General features: G+C 42.9%; 1 protein-coding gene across 3 annotated transcripts in view; it reads right to left on the minus strand.

The window, feature by feature from the left end:
• Positions 1 to 5,275: 5,275 nt before the first annotated feature.
• tnmd (tenomodulin) overlaps positions 5,276 to 23,961 on the minus strand; it is a 74,467-nt gene continuing 55,781 nt past the window's right edge. For all 3 annotated transcript variants that reach the window (XM_052076034.1, XM_052076025.1, XM_052076016.1), the window contains exons 7-10: positions 21,673 to 21,780; positions 13,194 to 13,344; positions 12,480 to 12,589; positions 5,276 to 5,968 (exon numbers count right to left, since the gene is read on the minus strand). In XM_052076034.1, coding sequence (XP_051931994.1) covers positions 5,759 to 5,968; positions 12,480 to 12,589; positions 13,194 to 13,344; positions 21,673 to 21,780 — 579 coding nt within the window. In that variant the 3' untranslated portion in view covers positions 5,276 to 5,758. The remainder of the gene's footprint in view (positions 5,969 to 12,479; positions 12,590 to 13,193; positions 13,345 to 21,672; positions 21,781 to 23,961) is intronic.

A 23,961-nucleotide genomic window follows, 5' to 3' on the forward strand; every position in this document is an offset into this window, starting at 1 on the left:
TAGGCTTGGCCGTCGAGTAAGTGGTAATCTCGGTGCTGTGCGTGAAATGGATGAAAGGCCATCTTCCCAAATAAGAGGTCGATTGAAACACTCAACCGGCCTTCTCTACCCAGACTCCCGCTGCGGCACCATTTTAGGGCCTTGCCTCGAGGCCGACACCCCCCCCCCCCCTCTCCCACCATATCCCTGTGCAGGGTCAAGCACAGTTACCGCACTTCTTGGAGAACCTTTAGGGTTTTTTTTCGCTCCTATTGCCTTCTCATCCCATTTTTTTATTTGCTTTTCTTGTTTCAGACTTTTATTTATGATTGTTTTTTTTCTTTAGGCATTGCCATTTACCCGAGACACAACCAGTCAGCGTATCGTAGGCTGTGAGGACATTCACCGCCGATACTGCCACCCACAAGCCAGTGTCAGCTTACCGTTGGCTTATCGCCCACAGCGGGCTCCCCCCTACTACTACTACGAAGAACCCCTTCAGCACATCCAAGGAGTACAAAAGTACTCTTTGGCTCACGAGTCCGGCAAAGGCACGGCATCTACTAGCGGAGAGTCCAAGCTCCTTGAGGACTGCCTTGTTTAACATAGGCCATTTACCCTTCGTTCCCAGGAGCAAGCCGAATACCTTCACGTGACAACCACCGACACTTCTGCGCAACCTGCTGACCCACTGGAGGTATTTGGCTCCATTTTCCTCAGCTGCATACTCAAAGGGACGCTCCTCATATCAATATGTGCTTGCCCCTGTTTGTAACCGACTGATGCTCTACATTTGGGGAAAGTGTGCGACGTTCACCTCTCTTGACTCAAGATGGCACTGTCACCACATACTGTAACAGGAGAGAAAAGAAGAGGAGAGTGTTTCCTTGCAGGTCATTCAAGTGAATACAAAGACCCAGCTCAGGCATTGCTCCCCACTCCGCTCGCCTGGCAACATCTCCGTCTCAACAAGCATGAGAGGATTATTTGAAATGAAAATAAAGGGGTGGTGGTGGTGAGTCCATTTTCTCAATAAGTAACAAAAGGAATTAAATTGTTTGAAAGCTTCATTTGATGATAGAGGCCCATCCTTGAGGGAGGGGTAGGAGGGGGAGGGAGCCAAAGTTCCTTTGAACAGCACTCACCTGAGAGATGCTCATCCATTCCGCTTCCTCTCATCATCCAAACAGTGGCAGTGCTTCAAGGACGGATATTTCCAAGCTAAATGAGAAGAACGGTTTCATTTGAGATAAAAAGAACGCAGCGTTCAACTGCAGCGATATCACTGATTAGCTTCCTATTGCTGGAGGAATGAGAGAAAAAAACAAACAAACAAAAATACTATCTGTGTGGGCTTATCTGACTTCTACTTATGCAATCAGGTCTGCCATGAGGCTTGGGCTGTAGGTCAACATGAGGTTAATGTTTGACCTGATCCTTGATAAGGACGGCGTAAGGAGAGCCCCGCAGGATTATCTTGAGGCATTGGATGGATAGATATGATGGATGGAAAATTGCATGGATGTGCAGTATCTGGTATTTCAAATGTACCTCCTGTTGGTGTCTGGTGTCATAACTGCTTGTCTGATGTTTCTCACCAGCTATTCTGCGTCAAATCTGGATATTTTTTTATTTATGTGTCCAAAATCAATAACCTGATTATTGCTTTAAGGAAGTCGACATCTATCCCACCACCTACTGTCACGAAAGGTGCTGCTTCAAAATGTTTCATCAAAGACTGTACCTTTGAAGGTGATTGAGACTTTTCTCAGCTGTGATGAGGATTCTATTTTACAGACGTTGTATTGAATCGGTTTCATCCTACGCTATTGTTTGGAAATGGAAACTTGTCTGAAAAGAATCGCCTCTGTCGCCTTGTTAAAACTGCTGTCAGCATGATGGCAGCAGGCCGGGCTAAATGGGTCCTCAGGAAGGTAAAGGCTATTTTGTATCGTCCCCCTCCGAAAGAGGTTTCAGCTTTTGCCCTCAGGCTGTGTGTTTAGGGCTCCTCGGAGGAGGACAAAAAGGCTTCAGGTTTCATTTATTCCAAGCGCAATTTATTCACTTTTCAGCAACTAGCTCTGAGGTTGCTCATGTACTTAACTTCTATTGCCTACTTTTTAAAAAATCATTGTCTATTCAAGTATTAGCTTTGGACTGAACATGTGACGTTTGCGTTTCTATCGTATTATTTTGTCATCGTCTGGGTCTTTGTCTATGTGCTCCTGCTGCAACATTAAGAAATCCAAGAAAAAGATTCTGATTCTGATCTTGATTCTGAATTCAATGGCGCCAAACGTCGTTCCCTCAATTCAAGTGAATGGAAGAGATCACAACCAGCCGCGGCTTCCACTCTGGGCTTCTTCTCCGCATCGCGCCAATGGAGCGCAGCACTGTCACACGCTGGCAGAGACAATGCACTTTCTTTGCACCAACCGTGCACATTCTGTCAATGTTCTGGCCAATCACATGGACTAAATACACCACGCACGTTCAATAAATATATTAGCCAGACTTTTGAACGGCAACGTGGGCAGTACGCGTGTGATGAAACGTGTTTTATTGGTGATAGAAAGACAAGCAGCAACGTGCCTGGTGTAAGTGCAAGCGCCAGCAGCCTGAGTCATAGTTCTCGTGTGCGTGGTCACTGGCGGCTCCGCATTCAATTCACTTCACTTGCTGTCCATGATGTTGAACGGGAAATACAAATTCAGCTATCAAATCAATCATTGATAAAGTGTGAGGCACGGACCACAGGACTAAAGTGGAACATAATTCAATGTAGTAATGTTAGGCTTCGCTAGAAATGAACACAGGACCCACACGCAGACATAATAAGGGCTGTTCACACGGCAAGATTTGGTCCGGTGCTACGCCGGGGCTGCCCCAGTAGAGCGTTCACACGTGCAACTTAGCTCCGGCGTAGCCCCGGAAAAAGGCTTACACTGGCCCAAATTTGATCCACCTCAGGGAGGTGCTTTAAAAATTTGCTCCGGAGCAAATGCTCGTTTGCGAAGCAGCACCGGTGTAAATTTGCACGTGTGAACGCAACTGGGTTAAATTTGCTCCATAGCAAATGCTTGTGAAGAGTTTACGTACGCCGAGAATGCGTTGCTTTCGTGCTCTGTCGGACTTCCGTCATGTGTTTGTTTAATAACGACATGAGACTTGGCTGGTAGCATCTTTCCTTTTGTAGGAGACTGGATTGTCTCAGAATTGTTTGTTCCTTTGTTGTGTGTTCATAACCCCCCGGCCCCCATAGAATTTATTTTGTAATTTCCTTTCTTGATTTTCTGTTTGGCGCATTAGTGTTTGCTTTTCTGAGTGTCATTGAAGTCATCGTTGATTTACGTTTTCTTGGGCGGTCACTCTCGAGCAGAAGGCACGGAGACCGAGAAGGAGAAGGACGTGCCGGTCCAGTAGTCGCTTGAGTTGTGTATATACAGTACGTTTTAAAAAGAACCAACACGACAGCTCGTTTGTTTTCCGTCGTTTTGCTCCGCTGCAGAAACTGCTGGGTGAACGCAAGTGGGGCTGCGCCGACGCTGTGCCGATGCTGTCACGCTCAGCGGCTTTGTACGTGTGAACGCTCCACACAATTTTCTGCGGTGCAAAACATATCGCAACAAAATACATCGGTGCAGCGCCGGAGCAAATGTGTGCCGTGTGAACAGCCCTATTATGAACTCAGAACGGCTTTATTGCCAGGAAGTGGGACAGGTCTAGGGGGCAGGAACTGAAAGGGAGCTAAAATGACCAAGTCGAAGAGTACAAGAGTGTAGCAACTTGGCAGGCGCGAGTAGGGCAGGAAGGATCGCTGACGAACTGGCAACGGGTGGCTGTTCAGGCTGGTTTTTAGGCTGCAAGTGGCTGATGAGCTGAAGACTCACTTGCAGGTGTGTAGGAGAGGCAGGTGCACCGATTAGGGAGACGCCCAGCCCACACTGAAAAAGGGAACAAAACAAAAGGGAGGGGCGACACTGTGGACAAACAATGTATTCTAACAAGTGATAAATGAATGTATCTTTTCTTTTTTTAATTCTTCATATGGAGGGGGTTGTACGCACGGGGTGGTACAGTTCGACAGGATATAATTTTGCATTTCTTTTTTTATTTTATGTACCTCTTTTGTGGAATGTGTATACGTCAGACAACTAATTAGTTTTACTTTCACATGACGGTTTTGGATCTCTTAAATGATACTACTTTTTACAGTTAACAAAGCTCTGATGAAGGCCACCCTATTTTCCGTTACCTATGGTGAAAAACTGAAAATAGTTTCAGATGAGAATCAAATTGAATTGTGTTTGATATAGCTGCTTTTAAAACTTCCATTTTGTGGTTAATATTGAAAGTGGTGTCCCAACTGGTGTGATGAGTGCTCAGTGAGCAGCCTTAAATACAGTCAGTCCACATATCCACTAGTATTCAGCATTATAAGAGACTCGGGTTTCCTTGACAATTGACTCTCTCAACAACACAAAAGAGTCCTGGGAGACTTTTTGTGAGAAACACGAACAACCAATGGTGGCTTCTTGAGGAAAAAAAGGAAACACTTTTCCTCCACATTGTGAGTGGAGCAGCATCCAGACAAGCAGGCTTGAATAATAATAATAAAGCTCGTGATAAGGTAAAAATATAGAGAAATGAACTGATTATGTGAACTTTTCCGAAGCCCTCCATTTTCTATCCCTGGACCAAATGCTTGTCAGTATATTTGACGTATGTTCGCAATTACTGCACCGCTATTCTTTTTACTCGACACGTTGCCCCGGGCCATCGACGTTATCGATTTAGAAATAACAATATGGTGGCCGCCGCCTGAGCTCAATCCATACGTATTTGCATGAGCTAATATGTCATTCCCTCTTTTTCATCCACAAGAAAATTGCATTTATATCAATGACATTACCACAAGGCACTGAGGTCAAGATGCAGCACATTAGTGCATTGGTTTGCATTAGGCACATACAGTACTTATTTAGCATACTTTTTGGTTTGTTTTTGCATGGCAGAGTGAGCTGCATTGCATTACTTTCTCACTTACTTACTCAACGCACCCCAGGGACGTCTTCGTCTCTTTGAGGGCGCTCATATTGTTTTATTAATGCCAGACGATGTGACGTTTAATATTCAATGACATTTTTTATAGAAAGAAAGGAAAGCCAACTGTGACAACTTGGAGAAATGTTTCTTTAGCTTTGTTTGAAATGGTCAATACACTTGGGGATAGTTGACGGCTCGTAATCTCTTAGTGAGACATAACTCATTTATGTCGGATTGAAAGTAATATATGTAATATATTTATTCATTATTTTCATTGTATCTGTATTTGTAGTCAAAATGTTCAATGGCAAAAACACTAAACGTGTAAAATGTGTAAAGGTTTATTCATAGTCATTTGCCCAAAAAGTGACATTAAAACGTCTATTGAAAACCACCATGTGAATTACTGTCATACTGTATGCAATGGTTTAGACAGTACAGCAATCTTTTTTTTTTTAAACAAAAATGTAAAGCTTTTTCCTCAAATATTTGACACGGTCCAAACTTGCTAGCATGCATTACATAGGAAGGCAACAAAATAGAAGCAAAGGAAATGCTCAATGACGCCCGCCTTTTAAGAAAGCCTTTAAAATGCCCCAGGGCTCATTTCGTGTGACAAGCACGCCAAAACTCAGCTCAGGAAATAATTAACGGCGGTCGGTCCACTTTCATCTCACGAGTGGTATGAAAGATACAAGAGAGCAACGATTGAAGGCGGACAACAACACCCCCCTCAGACTCTCCCCAGCATGCGGGCGATCCACCAGTTGCACGGCATCACCACCTGGCAGACGACGTGGCCTCCCCGGTAGTAGTACGGCCACGGGTTGAAGCCACCGAGGGGCACGTGGTAGCGACGGCAGAAGCGGTGGCCGTGATGACAGTACTGGCAGCAGTAACCGCGCTCGTCCAGGCGGTTGTCCAGCTCCAGACCCACACCTCTCTGTTGGGGGATGGACATGACATTCCGTCACTCTCACCAATGCGTCATCTGGAGCTCAATTTAAAAATCTTTTTTAAGGTGAAGTAAGAGTGGTGAGAAGTAGCAAAGGACAAGTGCTGTACTTTTTTACTGTACTCAACACCTTCATCGGTAGCCCTTTTCGAGCATTTTGACAGATTTTTCCTCCAGAATATTGTCATCTGTGACACTATAAGAACAGAACAAAAGATTATTTTCTTTCAGCAGAAAAAAAGTTTGTTTCTACCATACTTAAGTCATCGACACTAGAGCATGGGTTGGTCATATCAAAAAGACATTCTGAACAGTAAGTGAAGAAAATGAGCTTTGTGTGGGAAGCAACGGTCAGCAGAAGAGTGGCTTTTTTTGTGTTCACGAGAGCTCAAAATCAACAAACAATCATGACATTTTTACTAACTCCAGCGGCACATTCTTTGCTTGTACCTTACATCTGCATACTCTGAGTGGAGCTTGCTGAAACATTTCATCTGTCTGTACTTTCACACACAATATGTTAATGGTCATCAGAGAGCTCACCGCAGGGACCTCACAGCAGGCTAAGGTTATGATAGTGGCTCCTCAAGGTGTGAGCGCTCAAAGGAGAGGCGTATTTAGTGAACTCGGGCCTTTCATACGTCACCAGAATATGTGTAAAGATCAATGAAAAAAATCGATACCCATGAGGATGCAAGAAGTTGACAGAAATAGCGTTTGATTAAATCTCAGGGAAATAAAACATGATGCGATCCCCTTGACCTTTCCAGCATGGTCAGCGATGGCGGTGTTGCGCACGCATACTGTACGCGCGCCATGTGTCATTTCTCTCTTGTCCATCGCAGACACCTTCCATCAAAATGCTCGCACGTGCCTTAAAGCAGCAGAATGACACTATTTCATTCATCTCTGACCTCATAACTCCGCCGTAACGTCAGCCTTGCCTGCCTAAATGGCATCCAAATGAGCACCCTCCCCCTGACCTTGACTTTGAGTATGCGTCACATTCCTCAAGCAATTAGCAGGCTAATGATGGCCTAACAAGGATTCATTCATTTGCTCTCGCTGGCTGCCTCTAAATTTATAGAGTGGCCAATTGGAGTCCAAACGAAACGTAAATTAGGTAGATTTAATGACCCCTGGAGTTGGTCATTCTGCTGGCTGATTCACGCGCTGGAAGACTCGCGGGGCCCGCACCTTGGATCAAGAACAACACCTAATGAGCTTAACTCGACTGCCCTCGATCCACATTGTGCCACCTTTCAATCTTTTTTTAGTAAATGTCTCATCTGAGACAATCAGGCCGTGTTGCTCGAAGCTAGGGTTGACTCAATTTCCGGGAAAAGCCGCATCGGATTTTTGGGGAAACGTCGGCTTGAGTCAAGAGGCAGCAAAACGACACATTGATTGCTCGCGAAGGAGACTCAGAGGTGCACACAAGTCAGTCTCATGCTGCTAAACTGGACCAAGTCACAAAAACACATCGGAAAACAAAACAAAACAAAAACAAACCAATTCTTATGACTCCACGCGTGAAGAAAAAATGTTAAAAAAGAGAATGCAAAGAAATAAACTGGTTTCATGAGGTGCAGTTACTGTAGTATTTGTGTGATTGATGTGTACTTTCAATGGGCGTGGCTGAACGAGGGGCGTTTTTTTTCAATGGGGGATGGGTGTGGAAGGGCTTTAAACTGCTCCACTCGACATTTCAAGCTGGTACATAACTGTCTCATGGCATCCGTTTTAAATATGAGATCAGCTCAGTTTGTGAGTCCACTGGGAGAAAAGGCTGGATTTTGTTCAAACTACCCTGTTCTACTGCTATATTAAAGGGCAGGATCAAACTTTTTTTTTTAACCTTATATATCCATATATATAACCATGCGTGTTTATGCAGAGCAACTTTGCACTTTTTGACATGGTCTGATTTTGATCATTCACATTTAAAAGCTGATCCACATTTGAGGTTAGGTGGTGGGCATAGCATCAGTCACAGCAGTGTACACAAATATGGTTTTATTCGAGCGGTGATTGATAGTATTTTTTCATGACCAAATACTTGGAGGCTTCTGATGTGACCTCTGATAAATCGAGTAAAACTCTAAAGTTACGAGGTCTAAAACACCACCGAGATGCTGCGCCGGATGATATCTTGTTTAGGCGCGTTTGATTTATCACCACGACATGCAGAGGAAGGCTTCTAATGATTTATTGTTTCAGTCAAGTTTCAGGGTCATCAGCCGGCTGTCAACAATCTGTTATGGGAACAACAGCAAACCCCTCAATGGACCAATGATTATCTTATCTGCTTCTCACACAACAGTCGGACACTGCGAAGGAAAAATAGAGAAAATGTTTTATTCAAATGACGGCCCGCCAGAAAACAAATCAAATAAACAGCCAAAAGGCAGCATTGTACCTTAAAGACAATTAATCAGAGCTAGCCTCTTAAAACGGCCGGCACATATTAATCACTGCGGCTTTTGAGTCGCCTCCTCGAGTGGGAACACTGCGGCGATAAGAATGGCTCACCTTGGGAAATCTGAGGCAGTCGCTCCCAAACAAGCAGTGTTAATGAAAAGTAAGAACCATGAGCTTTCTTTGCTCCGTGTGACTTGAGCTCACATGCAAGCGTGCGCAATCGTACACCTCCAAAAACTGCTAGCCATTTAATGAGAGGAAAGTATTTCCTGTGGGTTTTCGACAAGTTTCATGGAGATACCTATTGCAAAAGTGAATGAAAGCAAGTCCGTTCTTTTTTAGTAACACCAACGGACAGCAGAAGTTATTTCAAGGGACTTTATAGATTCAGCAGGTCAAGAAAAAAAGGGCAAAAAGTCCCTCAATAGAGGAATCCTTGAACAGAAAAAGGCTGTGTCTGTCTTTGCTTGTTTTGTGCCAATGCGCAGACACAGCTTAGAGGGACAGAGCGTAGACAGAAAACAAGATAGAGGGGTTGAGCGACCAGGGAGGGATGAGAAAACAATGGGCACAATGACCACCCTACCAACAACACGAAGTCCCACAGCAACGAGGATAACGGTCTGTTCCCGTCACCACCTTACCCGACTCAGCCACTTGTCGTATGCACGCCAAGCCAGAAATGAAAAGAGACACCACTGCCACAAAGCCATCTTTTGAATACCCACGGTCAGCATAACATAGAATTTGATGATCTCCTTGATTTCCGCCTTGTCCTAAAATGAAGAAAACAAACTGCGGGACATAAAGTGATGGGACGATTGTTAGGGTTCATCTAAACAACACATTAAGGGATGAGAAATGAAACGGCGTCACGTTCATTCTCACATCAAAAACATGCGGGCTAATGTTCATGCCCATTGTCCTGCTTTTGTGAAGCATCACGCCGCAACGCCCGATCTTAGATCAGCGTCTCTCCAAGGTGGATGCAATTGAATAAGGCGAAAGCTTTTTATTTGGCTAAACTCTCTAGCGATAAGCAGCTTTGGTGCGATTGTAAAGATTTCTACGAGTGCGTGCTGCACCGATGGATTTCAATCATTACAGCTGACTTTCAGAACAAATCTAACCTGTAAATCATCGGTGCAGCTGAGTTTTCCAATTCAATGTAATCGTCAGAAATCCTGCTTTTAAATGCTGCCGCATGCAGGTTCATTTTACAACGTACACCTTTGGGAATGGTTATTGATGTAGATTGTGCGATAATAAATTAAGTTTGTTAGTTCAGAAAAAAACGGGACTGTTTATAGAACTGTCAACAGAGTGATTGGTCCAGTAGGACGATATTCAATAAATGAAATGTGCTTAAATGATTTTGCATTATTTGTTTGTTTCACGAGTTAAAAAAAACAAGTATTTCGAGAGAGTATTTCACTGGATTTTTTTATAATATCGCGGATTTCACTTATTGTGGGCGTGGCCTGAAACAAAGTTATATTGTCCTAGCATGAGGGCAAGACAGTTTCAGTCATTTATTGAACGGGACAAATAATCAACCCCACAAATACAATAGGAGAAAACTCGCAAGGGCGAGCTGCAGGCCTAAACTCAGACAGACAAACTCGGCCAATCCAACTGCAGCCCCAGATGTCACTCACTCAGCCACGAATACAGTACTACAATACAGATGTATTTTTGTACAACTTGGTGGTTTTCTTTTGTAAAACCGTGACAACAAATTCTGCTTTTTTTTGTGTGTGTGTGTGTGTGGGGGGGGGTGGGTTCTTGCTGCCCATTTTGTGAGCATATCCTTGCCACACAGGTCAAGGACACTGGCACCATCGCATCAGCCTCATGTTGTGGAAGTTATTCCGTTTGGGCCACAGAGTGTGTGATGCACGTGCACCTGTCTGAAAGGTCATCGCCATCTATTTGACAGCCTGTCGTAAGGACCCAAATGGGTATTATGCCTTACAAATGTGCTCTGGGTGGAGAAGCCGCACACAAATGTTGACTTCTTTTGCCCATTAGAGCCTTGCACTGAGAAATCTTGCCTGCAGCAGAAGGTGTGGGATGTTGTTTTTCGGTGTTTTGCCATTGAATTGTGTGTACATCATTAACCTTATTATTTTAAAAAGTCTTCTGTTGGATTGTGTTGAAAAAGGAAGGCATGCAATTACCGGCATTTGTTTTTCATTGGGATTGTTTTATATTTATGCCTGAAAGTGTTTTTCATACAAACATTTACAGTAATTATGACTTTAATACTTGATTCACGTAGGTAAATTCTAGATTATGGCATGTTTCAAGGTAAGTTCCTTTCGTCATTAGTCATTGGCCAGGACACTCGTCTGTCATTGTGAGTCTGTCGTATTTCCAAGCCGATCCAAAATGTCAGTTGGGCAGGCTGTTTCAATCAGTATATATATATATATATATATATATATATATATATATATATATATATATATACACACACACACCTGTATATATATTTTTGACAGCATATGAACAGTCATTGTGTTCTGCTGTCTGATTCGCTAATGGAGAACCCGTTCTCAAATATAACTGAAAATGGCATGCCTGTTTCTTTGAATGAACAAACCAACTACCCGTAACTATTTTCTCCACAGGGAAAAAGCAGAATGGAGAAGCATGGTCAGAGGACTGTGAAGTACACATGAGTCAGTATTATTCATTTTTCGATGTATCCAACCTCATAGTTTAATTGTGAAAATTTAAATAGTTATTCCTAAAAGCTATCTGGGCGGCCCGGTAGTCCAGTGGTTAGCACGTCGGCTTCACAGTGCAGAGGTACCGAGTTCAATTCCAGCTCCGGCCTCCCTGTGTGGAGTTTGCATGTCCTCCCCGGGCCTGCGTGGGTGCTCCGGTTTCCTCCCACATTCCAAAAATATGCATGGCAGGCTGATTGAACACTCTAAATTGTCCCTAGGTGTGAGTGTGAGTGCGAATGGTTGTTCGTCTCTGTGTGCCCTGCGATTGGCTGGCAACCGCTTCAGGGTGTCCCCCGCCTACTGCCCGGAGACAGCTGGGATAGGCTCCAGCGACCCTAGTGAGGATCAAGCGGTTAGGAAGATGAATGAATGAATGAATGATAAAAGCTATCTTTTTATTTTTTTTATTTTTTGAAGAAAACTATTTATACCTAACCGAGCTGAAGCTGAAGAAAATGGATTTTTCAAAGAGTCATCATTATTTATTTTGTGTAAGAAGTTATTTGATATCACAAAATGAAATGTCCCGCTATGGTCCTCCCCCCCATCAACACCTATTGCTGCAGGTGAATTAATCAAGAACCCTTTGGCACTATTTGACCAAATATGTTTTGTCCTTAACTTGTCCCTCCTAAATTCTTGAAGGCACACGTTGTTCTCGCAAATAAGAGTCAAGGAGTGTTGAGAAGTGTTTCTGGGACTGGCCTGATAAATGTGACCATTAGAACAAGTCCTGTTTCTGTCCATGTGTCACACTGCTCTGAAAAGAAAGTGCCTCTGCTTTCGTGGCCATTTGCGTGTAAGTGATAAATGTGGTGTGTTGCGTGTGTACTGCAGTTATGGTTTGTAGTGTGCTTTCCTTTATGTCGGTGCCCAAAATATTTTTTCTCACACAGGCATGGATAATTAATCTTGCACTGCTGAGCGGTTTAGATGCGACGCAGGAAAATATGCCGTCTATCTTTCCCCCTTCATGTTGTACACTTTGATAATTAAAGCGTTGTTGATAAATGTAACTTATCTGTGCAGTTGCGAGTGACCTTGAGCATGCTTTTTGTGTTGTGCGTCGCTCTGCAAAGTGAGAAAGCCACTTTAGGCACAATTTGCTGCCTTGGAGAGGCTCGGTGTTTCTCTCAATTAATGGAGGGACATTAAGAGACTCTTCAATGAACTGGCCTTGCTTAAACAGATACGTCGAGCTGTGCCCTCTGGTGTACAAAGTCAGTTTTAACATCAATTAGTGAGCGATTTATATGCGGACAAAGTGGAGCCGGAGCCGCAGCTAACTGAAGTGACTTGACTGTAACTTGCGGTAGATTCCTCGGATGTCACAACACACTTACGTAATCATTCACGGGAGGGTGATACTCCACATCACGGGTGGAACGATGAACTTTCATCTCTGTGTCGGGGGCGTCCACGTGCTCCACCTCCTCTTCCTCCGGCTCCGAATCTAAATCAGAAACACAAGTAAGATGCCAACGTAGTCGCAACACTGTTTTGAATACTCAACTGTTGACAGAACTCCTTAATGACAAGCAATCAGCAGAAAGCCGCAAGAAGAGATTTGCGCCTCAAACAATAGAAGTGCTGTTGTGATGCTAATACGTAAAAACAAAAACCCCAATATCCACATGAGTATCTGTAGTGATGGAACAGAACCCCAAAATGAATTGAATTCCCTTTCCACACAATGGTAATCCACATAAAAAAAGTATGCTAGAAATATTTGTGCATGTTTTATCTGTACAAATCCAATTTTGGAAAGTGTGTGTGCGTTTATATCTGAGATCAAATTTGCTACAGTGAAAATCCCCCTGTTGTGAAAAATGTCTTGCTGCAAACATGACTTTGTTGTAGAGGAGTTTCACTATAGAAGAGACGGTGCGTCCTCTTCTACTTCGCTGAGGTCAGAGTCATCGTAGTTTTTTTTTTGTCAACGTGGAAAGCATCAACAATTAAACATCTACACATAATAATAAGAAACCTTGCCCAAAATGTGGCGTAAGTAGATTTAAGCTGAGAAGCCCCCTCACCATCCTTCCCCAATGCCTTACCGCTCAGGGGGTAGGGATGGATCCAATGAATGGGCAGCTCCTGGCAGAATTCCCAGATCTTGGACTGGAAAAGGAATGCCAGGTCAACAATGGGCTCCTCGGCGGGAACCCACACTTGGGATTCCTCCATTTTGGTATCCATGGCATCCACCTGTTGGCACACAACCACCCACAACCCCGTGAGCCAAACAGCAGCATCAGTCTGATTATTTTAATCTATCATCTCTGTGAGACGAGGACGCTGGCTCCCTGACTCCTGTTGCCTGACCCCCTCCTCCTCCTCCATCAAGCCTGCAGCAATCTCTTTTTATTTCACATCATTGAAATTCAGACAGTGATGATTTGACTTTCAAATGACTTTGCAAGTGATCTTCATTATCGCGCATGCGGCGGCAGTATCGTTTAATGTGACAGACACAATAAAGCCTTGCATTCTCCTCCTCCTCCTCCTCATCTTCTCCTCCCTGCTGCACCACGATGCATCGCTTGCCATCCAAGCGTTATCAGTGAGCTTAATTTGTTGATCCTGTAGTTCATGAGCTGTAAAGTAAACTATTATTGCTTAATGATCGCGACGACATGTCAGCACTGTCTAATAGAGACATATGACAGGCACTGGCTAATGCTTTCCGCTAATACAGTACACATCTTTATTTTCATGCTGGTGTAAATAAACACAGAGTTCTAAGTCCCTCTTTAATTAGCAAGCCAGAAGAACAGTTCACTTGACAAATGTTTTTAGAAGGTGATTTTCCCTCAGTTTAAAACTTAATTGCACACTCGTTAGACTTGGATCCTGAGGCTATCTTTGGCGCAGGACTCATTAATATGGGGCTGTGCACCTTGTATCCACGTTTGCCCCTGTCAGTCCTTGTTAAAAATAGACCAGTTTGAGACCTTCTGGTAACAAAAAGCTCAGAACTTTGCATATCAGGGAAGTGACACGCTTTATTTTCTCAGCCTAAATTAGTAGGTAGCAGTGGTGTATAGTCAAAGATGAAGTGATTCTATTTTGAAAGGGAAAAAAAATCATAATTTCAGTCATAATGTCCCTTACTCTCCCTGCCTTGTGCCCCTCCTTTGGCCGTGAGTGATGTTCACATTATACAGTGATGTGCAATGTGTCCCACAAACCCGATGTCGCTGATATATTACATGCAGACTACTGTAGACACACCATAAACACTGTCTTTTTCCACCTTTTTATTGCCTCTTTGTTTTGTAATGTACCGATATCTTTAATATGTTGCCGTCTGAGGTAGTGTCACTGCCATTACATAGATGGAATTCTGCAAATGTGTATGACAGTGACCTGATTTTATTTTCTAATTGTATGTAAGAAGTTCCTGTTTTAGTATACATGGTTAAATTATATCCGGAGTTACTTTTTGATGAGCACAGAGTCAGTCAGAAATAACCATCCACCCATTTTCTATACTGAGAGCTTGAGTGTATTCCACCTGAGTTTAAGTCTGAGCCATGGTATATACTGGATTGGTCACCAGTCAATTGCGAGGCAAATACAGGCAAACAATCAGACACACACTTGCATTCACACCTATGGACAATTTAAAGTACTTTATTTAATTATCATAAATCCGGTGCAGCACATGGAATCTTTCTGCATGGAGGGTTATGGTTATACCCATCCATCCATCCGTTTTCTAAAATAAGATAAGATAACCTTTATTTGTCCCGCACACTGGGGAAATTTGCAGTCTACAGCTGCAAAATTGGGGGGTGGAGAGAAAAAGTAAAGTGTTTCATTGCACAAAATACATGTTTCAGAAAAGACTGTAGATAGTTCAATATAAGTGTAATATAAAATAAAGCAATAGCAATATATTTGTAGAATAAAGATAATACATTAGCAATAGCATAGAAAACATAGCTTAAGGTGGCTGTGCTATTTACAATGGTTACAGGTTTTCACGTATGTTTATTCAGCAGCCTGACAGCAGTCGGTAGTTCTACCTCTTATCCAGGGTCGGTTGGCTGGGGCAGCAGCTTTAGCCGGGAAGCCCAGACATCCCTCTCCCCAGCCACTTCTTCTAGCTCTTTCCGGGGAATCCCGAGGCGTTCCCATGCCAGCTGGGAGATATAGTCTCTCCAGCGTGTCCTGGGTCATCGCCGGGGCCTCCTACCGGTGGGTCATGCCGGGAACACCTCACCGGGGAGGCGTACAGGAGGCATCCTAATCAGATTCCCGAGCCACCTCATCTGGATCCCCTTGACGTGGAGGGGAAGCGGCTTGACCCTGAGTCCCTCCCGGATGACAGAGCTTCTCACCTTATCTCTAAGGGAGAGCCCGGACACCCTGCGGAGAAAACCCATTTCGTCTGCTTGTATCCGGGATCTCGTTCATTCAGTCACGGCCCATAGCTCGTGACCATAGGTGAGGCTTGGAACGTATATCGAGCGGTAAATTGACAGCTCAATATACGGCTCAGCTCCTTGTCCCCAATGGTTATACCCAATGTTGGTAATTTTGCAGACGAGCGGTGGCCGGTGGAAGTGCAAGAGGAAGGGTTGCGGCAACTGTAGGAGCGGTCGCAGCCGACTTCTTTCTTCGCCATTTAAAGTGGCTCAAAGTCTTAAATTAACCGAAGTGCAAGTTTCTGGGATGTGAGAGGACACTCACACAAGCACTGGGAGAAAATGCAAGGCTGAAAGGGAGTAAGTGCTTTGAGGCACATATACAACCACTAGATTACCGCGCTGCTCCGCGACTAACCAGTCTTTGCTTTCTCAAGATGCACTTACAATAGAACCAGTGTTGTGAGTTGGTTAATATGCCTAAACACGGAATGTGTGCTGGATTATGGTTCAGGGTTGTTGTTTAAATCACATGTGGACTGGCAACCCACCATACGTGCCTTGCTGCTGCATTAAGTCGGTCAGTTCTCTGAAATTAATGTCAGAGCTGAGGAGCATTAGCAGCCCACTGTAATTGGACCTCTTAACCGCTCAAGCTGAGTAAAAAGGAAATGGAGGTCAAGGCACGTGGCTCATAACATGACTTGGTTTTCACAGCTGACAAACGAGTGCAATAACTTGTAAGGAGGAGGTGGGTGTGGAGCTGCACCTGGGAGGGAAGTGCATGAAAAGGTCGGCCTTTTAGCATGGTGCAGAGATTTCTAAATGCGAGTTGACAAGAACAAATTCAACATGATTACCGTCTTTGGTTTATACATACTTCTACAAAGCCCCTCCATTTGAGTCTTTGTTTTAAAATCTCTGAAAAATCTCGCGCCACCTTACCTCTCTGAGCTCATCCGCCCCTACACACCTGCCCGGCGCCTCAAGTCTGTGGACCAGACATTATTAGAAGTACCAAGAACTAAACTGAGGCTCAGAGGGGATCGAGCCTTTTCTGTTGCTGGTCCCTGTCTCTGGAATGACCTCCCACTGAACATTCGGCAAGCCTCCTCGCTGCCCATCTTCAAAGCCCTCCTCAAAACTCACTTGTATTCTTTGGCATTCGACTCAGCATGACTTAGATTTGTTCTTGGTTACCGTTTACCGTTTGGTGCTTCCTACCGTCTTTGTTACCGATTTCCTTTACTGTTTATTGTATATGTTAAATTGCTCCATGTACAGCACTTTGTATGCAGCGATGGCTGTTTGAAAGTGCTCTATAAATAGCTTGACTTGACTTGACTATTGACTAATCAGGTGTTTTTACACAAGCAACTTTATTATTATTATTTTTTAATCAACTATTGGGCCTGAGAAATAATGATGATTTGTTTGATGTATACTCCCTGCGTATGTACGACATTCCGCCTACAGTGCCGTGGACTTAATTATGCACCCCTTCTACTGTACTGTAATGAATTTATCCTCGCCTTCTGCTGAGAGCCAACCGGGGAAACATTGGCCATGACACATTGTTTCAAGTGTTATTATGTTTGCCAGAGATCAACAAATGTTTTATCATGGCACCCAGGAGCTTTACTGCACATATCTGTTTTTTATTATTATTTATGTGCTGTTCCAAGCCATGAATTTTAGTTGACATGTTTACAGTATATTAGCAACTTTTGCCACTCTATGACTGTAATACTGGCATTTCAACTTTGCACTATCAAATCCATGAAGCTACCATCATAACATTCATGAATCATGCTTTAGACATGCTTCTCTGATCCTGACTGTTTGACACCTTACTGACCATATTAGCGACAAGGGGACTGGAAAGTAAATCAGATCCTGATATTGACATTGCAGTATACAGTAATCCATCACTCTAACATGGTTAATCTTTCACGTGCATTTTTTTTTTACAGTGCATATTGTTTTGCGTCCTGATTGGCTGACAGTCTCTGCGCAGCATCGATGTACAGTTTGTCAATTTTTTTCCATGACAAAACCCACAATGTCAGTGAAATGTTTGGTACAGTATTTTTTAAAACTGTCTGTTGTTTGGAAGGAACCATTCAGATTTTTGTTTATTTTTAAATGGTTGGGCCTGAAAAAAGGTTTGATCTTTGGTTCATTTCAACACAGCACTGTATGGTGTATTGTGCTATTTACAATGTGAGTGAGGGGGTGAGTCCAGGTTTTCACGTGTTTGTATTCAGCAGCCTGACAGCAGTGATTTATTAATTTATTATTAAACGTCTGATAGGTCTGAGTATCGTGGCCACCTAGGCTTCGAACCAGGTAAACCCGATGGTAAAGGCGGGCCTAAGTATATGAAGTGAGCACTTGAATGAAGTTAAATATATTTAAATGTGAAACTGTATGTGTATGTACAGTATGTGACATAATCCATCCATACATCTTTGATCAATCTGGAGTTGATGCCAGCTTTGAGAGAAAGGCAGGTTGTACCCTGACTGGGAGCCATTATCTGATATAATCACATTTATTACATTAACTATTGCAGTTAGATATTAAGTTCAATTACTTACAAGATACATTTGCATGTTCATTTTTGTTGAAAAAAAACATTTAAAAGTACATTTGAGGGTTGTTTTTTTCTTGTTCCCTTTTTACAACTGTACCAAATGTTGTACTGCCCTTCCTATCCTTCATTGCAATACAGTATTGTGCATTCTAAACAACAAACTCCAGGCTTTTAAACAGAGCTACTAATAAAAAGAAAACTCGTAGATTTTTCAGAATACACTGTTAATGTGAGTAAGTTTTAGCAATTTTCTCATGACCAGAACAACAAGGAGGACAAATGAGCAGTTTAAGGTGCTGCTAGGCTACTTGATGTAGCAGCTGCCCGAACAGCGTTCTGTTGTAAATCAGTGCTCGCAGGTGCACACTGTCAGCCACTTAGTTACCTCTCACAGTCCCAATAGCTTACTGCTTTGGCCGCCGACCTGTCACAAACCAGAACAGAACAATCTACAATCTAGGCAAAGAAATAGTTCTGGCAGAGGCAGGGTTGCTCCACCACATCATTTCCCTGCAAACTTTCTTTTTGGGCATCCTGGGGTTCCCAGATAGCCTCAGTACCTGGATCTTATATCAGTGATGCATTCTAATACTGTATAACTTATTTTTTGGGGGGACCATGTAATTTAATGTTACTATTTCAAGACCAGTAATCAAATTAATACTTAATCCAAGTCACTGTGCGTTAATATTTATGTCATGATATGTAGCGATATTTTTTTATTCAGGTTACATTTAGTTTTTCATGTTCTTGTTCTTATACCGTGTATCGTTCATATACACCGACATCATCAGCAACTCGCATTTGCAACATGTAGCCACTTGTTGCAATAGATTACTTCTACCTCTTTCCATATTTTGTCATTACATACTTTTCTCTGGTGAAGTCATGCTCCAATCTGATTTCTTGACGCATTCTAAGGAAGGAGCAGTCGCAACTCTTGCATGACTTTGGTGTATTGGCTTGCTCGTCACTGATGTTCGCAGCCATGTGAGTGGGAGGTTCTCGAATGCCCGGCGAGCATTGGTCATCCATATTAAGTGAATGTTAAATGGAGCAGGCAGCATTCGTTGACAACCAAGGCAGCGAGGGAGGCAGAAGGCGACTTGTGTGTCAATCTGGGGGAAGAGAAATGAAGCTCAGGGATTACTCCCTCAGACGCAGCATGGCTGAGGCAAATTGAAAAGGGAGGGGTGGGGGAAACTCTGGCAAACAATTCATGTTTGTCACCTGGCGGTGCCCTCATATAGGCTGGATTTTGTTATCAGTCGCCTGCAGTGTCTCCACCATTTTCCCATTGTTTTTCGGTGCGCCTCTGAAGCCCACCATGGTTGCTTTGAGCGCTGAAAGCCTGCGGCTTGGTTGAGCGAGGAGCCACAAGTGCTTGGCTTTAACCCCTGTGAGCTTCATGTGTTCCACCACTTGTGAAGGAACTTGTGCTCAGCTTCGGCAGGTCAAACGTGGGAGGATTCTCATAGAGGACGGTTCAGTGGCTTCTGTCTATTGTTGGTGAGGTCAGGCCAAGGTCACTGTATATGTTCTAAAGACAGCTCCCATGATAATGTTTACTGCAGCTCTCCTGTGCCGTAAAGGGTTAAGATGGAAAAAGAAACCCTTCGCAGCAGCAGCACACAGAGGCATGGAAGTTGACTGATCGGGAAAAAAAAAAAAGCTTTCTATAACAGGGATTGAACTTGCCTGTACACTCAAAAACAAATCATTTGAACTTGCCTAAGTAAAAAGTGTACAAAGAATTTGTTGCACGTGATTAAAATCTGGTATGTGGTATATTATTTCATTATTTATGAGGAGAAGAGGGGCAAATTCCGTCAGTTTACACACGGATGGTGACACACCGTGGCTAGGGGGCGCTATAGCCCCGTCAGAATCTCGGTCGCCCCCAATTAAGGCCCTCAAACATTTTATTTGACATTCGATATACTAAAATATATTCCTGAATTGTTTTCTCAGCCCCACTATTTACCGATCAAATCCTCCTTTAATTTCCATAATATAGCATTATGGTTGGTTATATTTATGAATTAAGGGTGGTCATCGAGTCAATTTCTCCATTGCGAGACTAAAAGATTTTCTTATCTTATCGTTAGCCTCAGGAGAGAAAAACTCTGGAGGCGTGCCTGAGTTTATTGCATTTTAATCGTGTGCAACCAGTGTTCATGGACAACTTAAGGAGGTTTTTTTCAGTGTAACAATCTCAGTTGATGAAGTAACAAGGGTCAAGTTCAACCATTTATAAAAGAAGTGACACACAAATTTTCTTCAAGGGCCACATTGCAGTTGCAGTTTCCCCGAATGGCTGTTATGACTGTGAAACCATATAAATGTTTTACTTTTGACTTTTACATCAGTACATGAAAAAATGATGGATCATCAGTTTTGAAATCGGAAGTCAAGAATACAGTAATTAAACTTTTGTTCAAGTTACTATAATTTAATAAGAAAACGGTCGCAATCTCAACTTTACATGTTATGTATGACAATTTGAAATGTAGATACGTGTTTTAGCAAGCGTCATGATAGTTGGCCTTCTTGATTTGCTTTAGCGGGCCACATAAAATGATGTGACAGGCCAGAACCCTTCCACTTCCATCCATCCATTTTCTGATCCGCTTATCCTCACATGGGTCGCGGCGTGATGGATTCCACTGAACATAGGCCAAAATTGTCCTTATAACAGTCCCACTAACAGCTACAAATATCTCGCCCCACTCACTTTGTTGGCTTTGGATGATTTACTTTGGAGCTGCCGGTTGAATGAATTACACTTCAGAGTATTTAAAAAAAGGCATAAATTATGTGGACATATGGTGATGGCCCAGCAATTAATATCTGTAAACATGGATTTTGCATGGAGATGAGAGGAAACCAAATTTGTTTGGTTATTTGGGTGCAGCTTGTGTTCTTAGTTTAAAAAAACCCGAAACTTAAGTTTTGCCTGCACTGACATTTGACTGACTGTGTTTTTGAATGGAGTATCTTTGCTGCATGTTTGCCAGTTTCTTCTTCTCAGCTACAAGGTAAAATGGAAATGAGCACATGAATGTGGATTTTCTCTTTGAACATGCTGCCCACTCAGTGAATTGCACTGTGACACAGAAAAAAGGGGGATTTTCATTGATTAAATTCCTTCATTTTTTTCACAGAGTTCACCATACAGCTATATCACACCCAGAAAAGTCAAATGAATCCTTACAAACTTTGAGAGGAGACACGCGAAAACATATTTTACAAAGAAAAAAAACCTAGCATATTACTGTCATCCCTCTCAGTCAAACCCCAAACCCCCTTTAAGCTATCTGAGTGGAGCCTTTGGAGGACAGGATTAATAATTAATATTGGATCAGGATTGACAGCAAACACCATTTGATGTGAGCCACAAAGAGGCTGTGGGGTTGTGAGCAATTGACAAAGTGCCACCGGCATCACAAAGCCCAGTAAGAGGGGCGAGATGGGATGGACAGGTTGAGGATCTGTGAGGCGCCCACAGTGGTCCATCTCCCTTTAACATGCATGGAAACTTTCTGCAAAGCTATGCGGGAGACATACCGCTCGGTCGCCTTCCTCGGCTTCCACCTTTGCCGCTGTGGGCAGTGTCCTGGTTTGGCTCCTGATGTAGCACCTCTGATGTTCGGCAAACCGGATCCCGGTGAGTCCCTTTGAAAAGAAGGAAGGGGAAAAAAAAAAAAAAACATGCTCAGAAATTCAGAGATAACTTTCATTCATTAACTGTCTGTGATGCGCATCAGTTGTACTGTATTGCAAGGTGTTGATTTGAAAGGAGAATCAAAGCCCGAGGAGCTCACATGAATGAATCTTATATTTTTTAGTTTTTATGGCATGTTATGAAACTGTTATCGTGTTCCCCAGTGCAACAGGGTACTCTAGAGAGGAAGAGATTGAAAAACACATTGGTGTGCCTTTTTTTTCGAGAACATCAAGTGTTTATAACAACAATAATATAATGTGTAATATAGCATGATGCTTGGTTATATTAATGAATTAAGGGTGGTCATCAAGGTCAATTTAGATCAGCAACATGCAGATTTTTTTCTGCATAGCTAAAATTGACAACACACGGTAAACAGTTTTCACATGGTAAACTTAAAAGCAAAAAATGAAAAAATCTCAAAAATCTGAAGTGCAAAAAAAAAAAAAAGAAGAAAAAAAAGTGAAGCTATTTTTCCCATCAGTGTGAAATATATGTTTTGGGACACTTAAGGCGATCTGTTTCAAATCTCCTGTTGACAAGTGTAATGTGCTGTTCCGACAGACTCTGAAAGAGACTTTTATTTGAAAATATATATTTAGTGCCGTGGCGATCAAAGAACTTGACAACATCAAGTTGAGAGAAATTCATGTCATGTTTTCCCCCACCTTATTTAGGTAAAAAACAAATGGAGTTTCATTTGCTAGCTAACGTACTGTATATTAGCAGATTGACCCCAGTCCATTTTACTGGTACGAAAGAATTGATGAAACTTTAATGTTCACAAATAGTTGCCCCCCGATTGATTTAATTACTGTAACAAATGTATAGTATTCAGAAAATGTGTTCCGGACATTCTACTGGCTGTAATGCTTTTTAAATCAAATTTCAGGCCTTTATTTTAGCAAAATGCATTTAAGGACGTTTTATGCTTTTTAATCACCTGCAGAAACCCTGTGTACGACAGTAGGCCCTTGTTCCTAATTTCTTTTCTTTCTTTCTTTCTTTTTTTTTTTTTGCAGCATGTTATGCCATCGCAGACCATTGACCAATGTAGCAGGGCTCCTCGCTTTTAAGTGAAACAAGAGACAAATGACACGCGTGCTCTGCTGTGGCTGTACAACACTTCATAGCGTTTACGCCAGAGAGTTGAGTGACATGCTTGGAGAAAGAAGTGTTTTCTGCAGAGTGCCCCCATTGAATTAGCCAGTCACAGGTTGCTCTCGGCTCCTTAATCTGTGCAGTCAAGTGTGGAAGTCACTTTCTTCAGCCGGAGCGGCGATTCTCTACCGGGCGCTCTGTTCATTCTGATACGCCGAGCCTCAACGGGCACGAGTGAAAGAGAGAGATATTTTAATTCGCTCCACACTATTGTATGTTAATCTAACATATTCAGCCGAGACAGCGTCTGAAACACGCGCAACAAGATCAGATTTGATCCAATTTATTTCCTGCAGAGAGCTGCTCATTTGTCACACTGTATTAGAACAGACAGCAGGATCTACATCCGCCACCGAATGGCATGGGCTGAAAATTGTTTGAGTGGTGCCATGAAAACGAACTTGATTCTCTCTAAATTTAATTGCGGCAACCCGCAGATTGCTGCGACATCTCCTTTTCAATCCGTTATTATGACCCTGTGGCTGCTGGGTCTGCATTGTGGATTCATTTGGCAAGGTGCCGTCTCCTAGAAAAAGGACAGAAGCCGCACATGACATGATACAATGTGAAGCCCGTTGTAATCTACCGGCTGTAATTTCATCTGCGTTGGGACAATAATAGTCTCAAGAACAGAAGCGCGATGTTTATGCCTGGCTTTATTGTGATGAGTCTTTGTTTAATTTGGATTCGCCATATCGGGGGTGGGTAGCGGGGGTGGGGGGGGGAAGCAAAGGGCAATGTTGTGATGAGATACAATGATTACTGGGCTTGGCCAACCAGAAAATGAAGAAAGACACATTAACACACGAATGAGAAATGGAAAAGCGATGTCATTTTGAGAGATGACACCACGAAAGCGGGAAAAGCAGTCCATGTGGTGTATCCATTTGAGAGATGCTCATCTGCATCTATTCAAAAAGATGGAGGACATAACAACATGCATCATTCAGCTCCTGTGAAGAAAGATC

Source organism: Hippocampus zosterae, chromosome 1 (genome assembly GCF_025434085.1).
Source record: "Hippocampus zosterae strain Florida chromosome 1, ASM2543408v3, whole genome shotgun sequence".
Classification (NCBI taxonomy): Eukaryota; Metazoa; Chordata; class Actinopteri; order Syngnathiformes; family Syngnathidae; genus Hippocampus; species Hippocampus zosterae.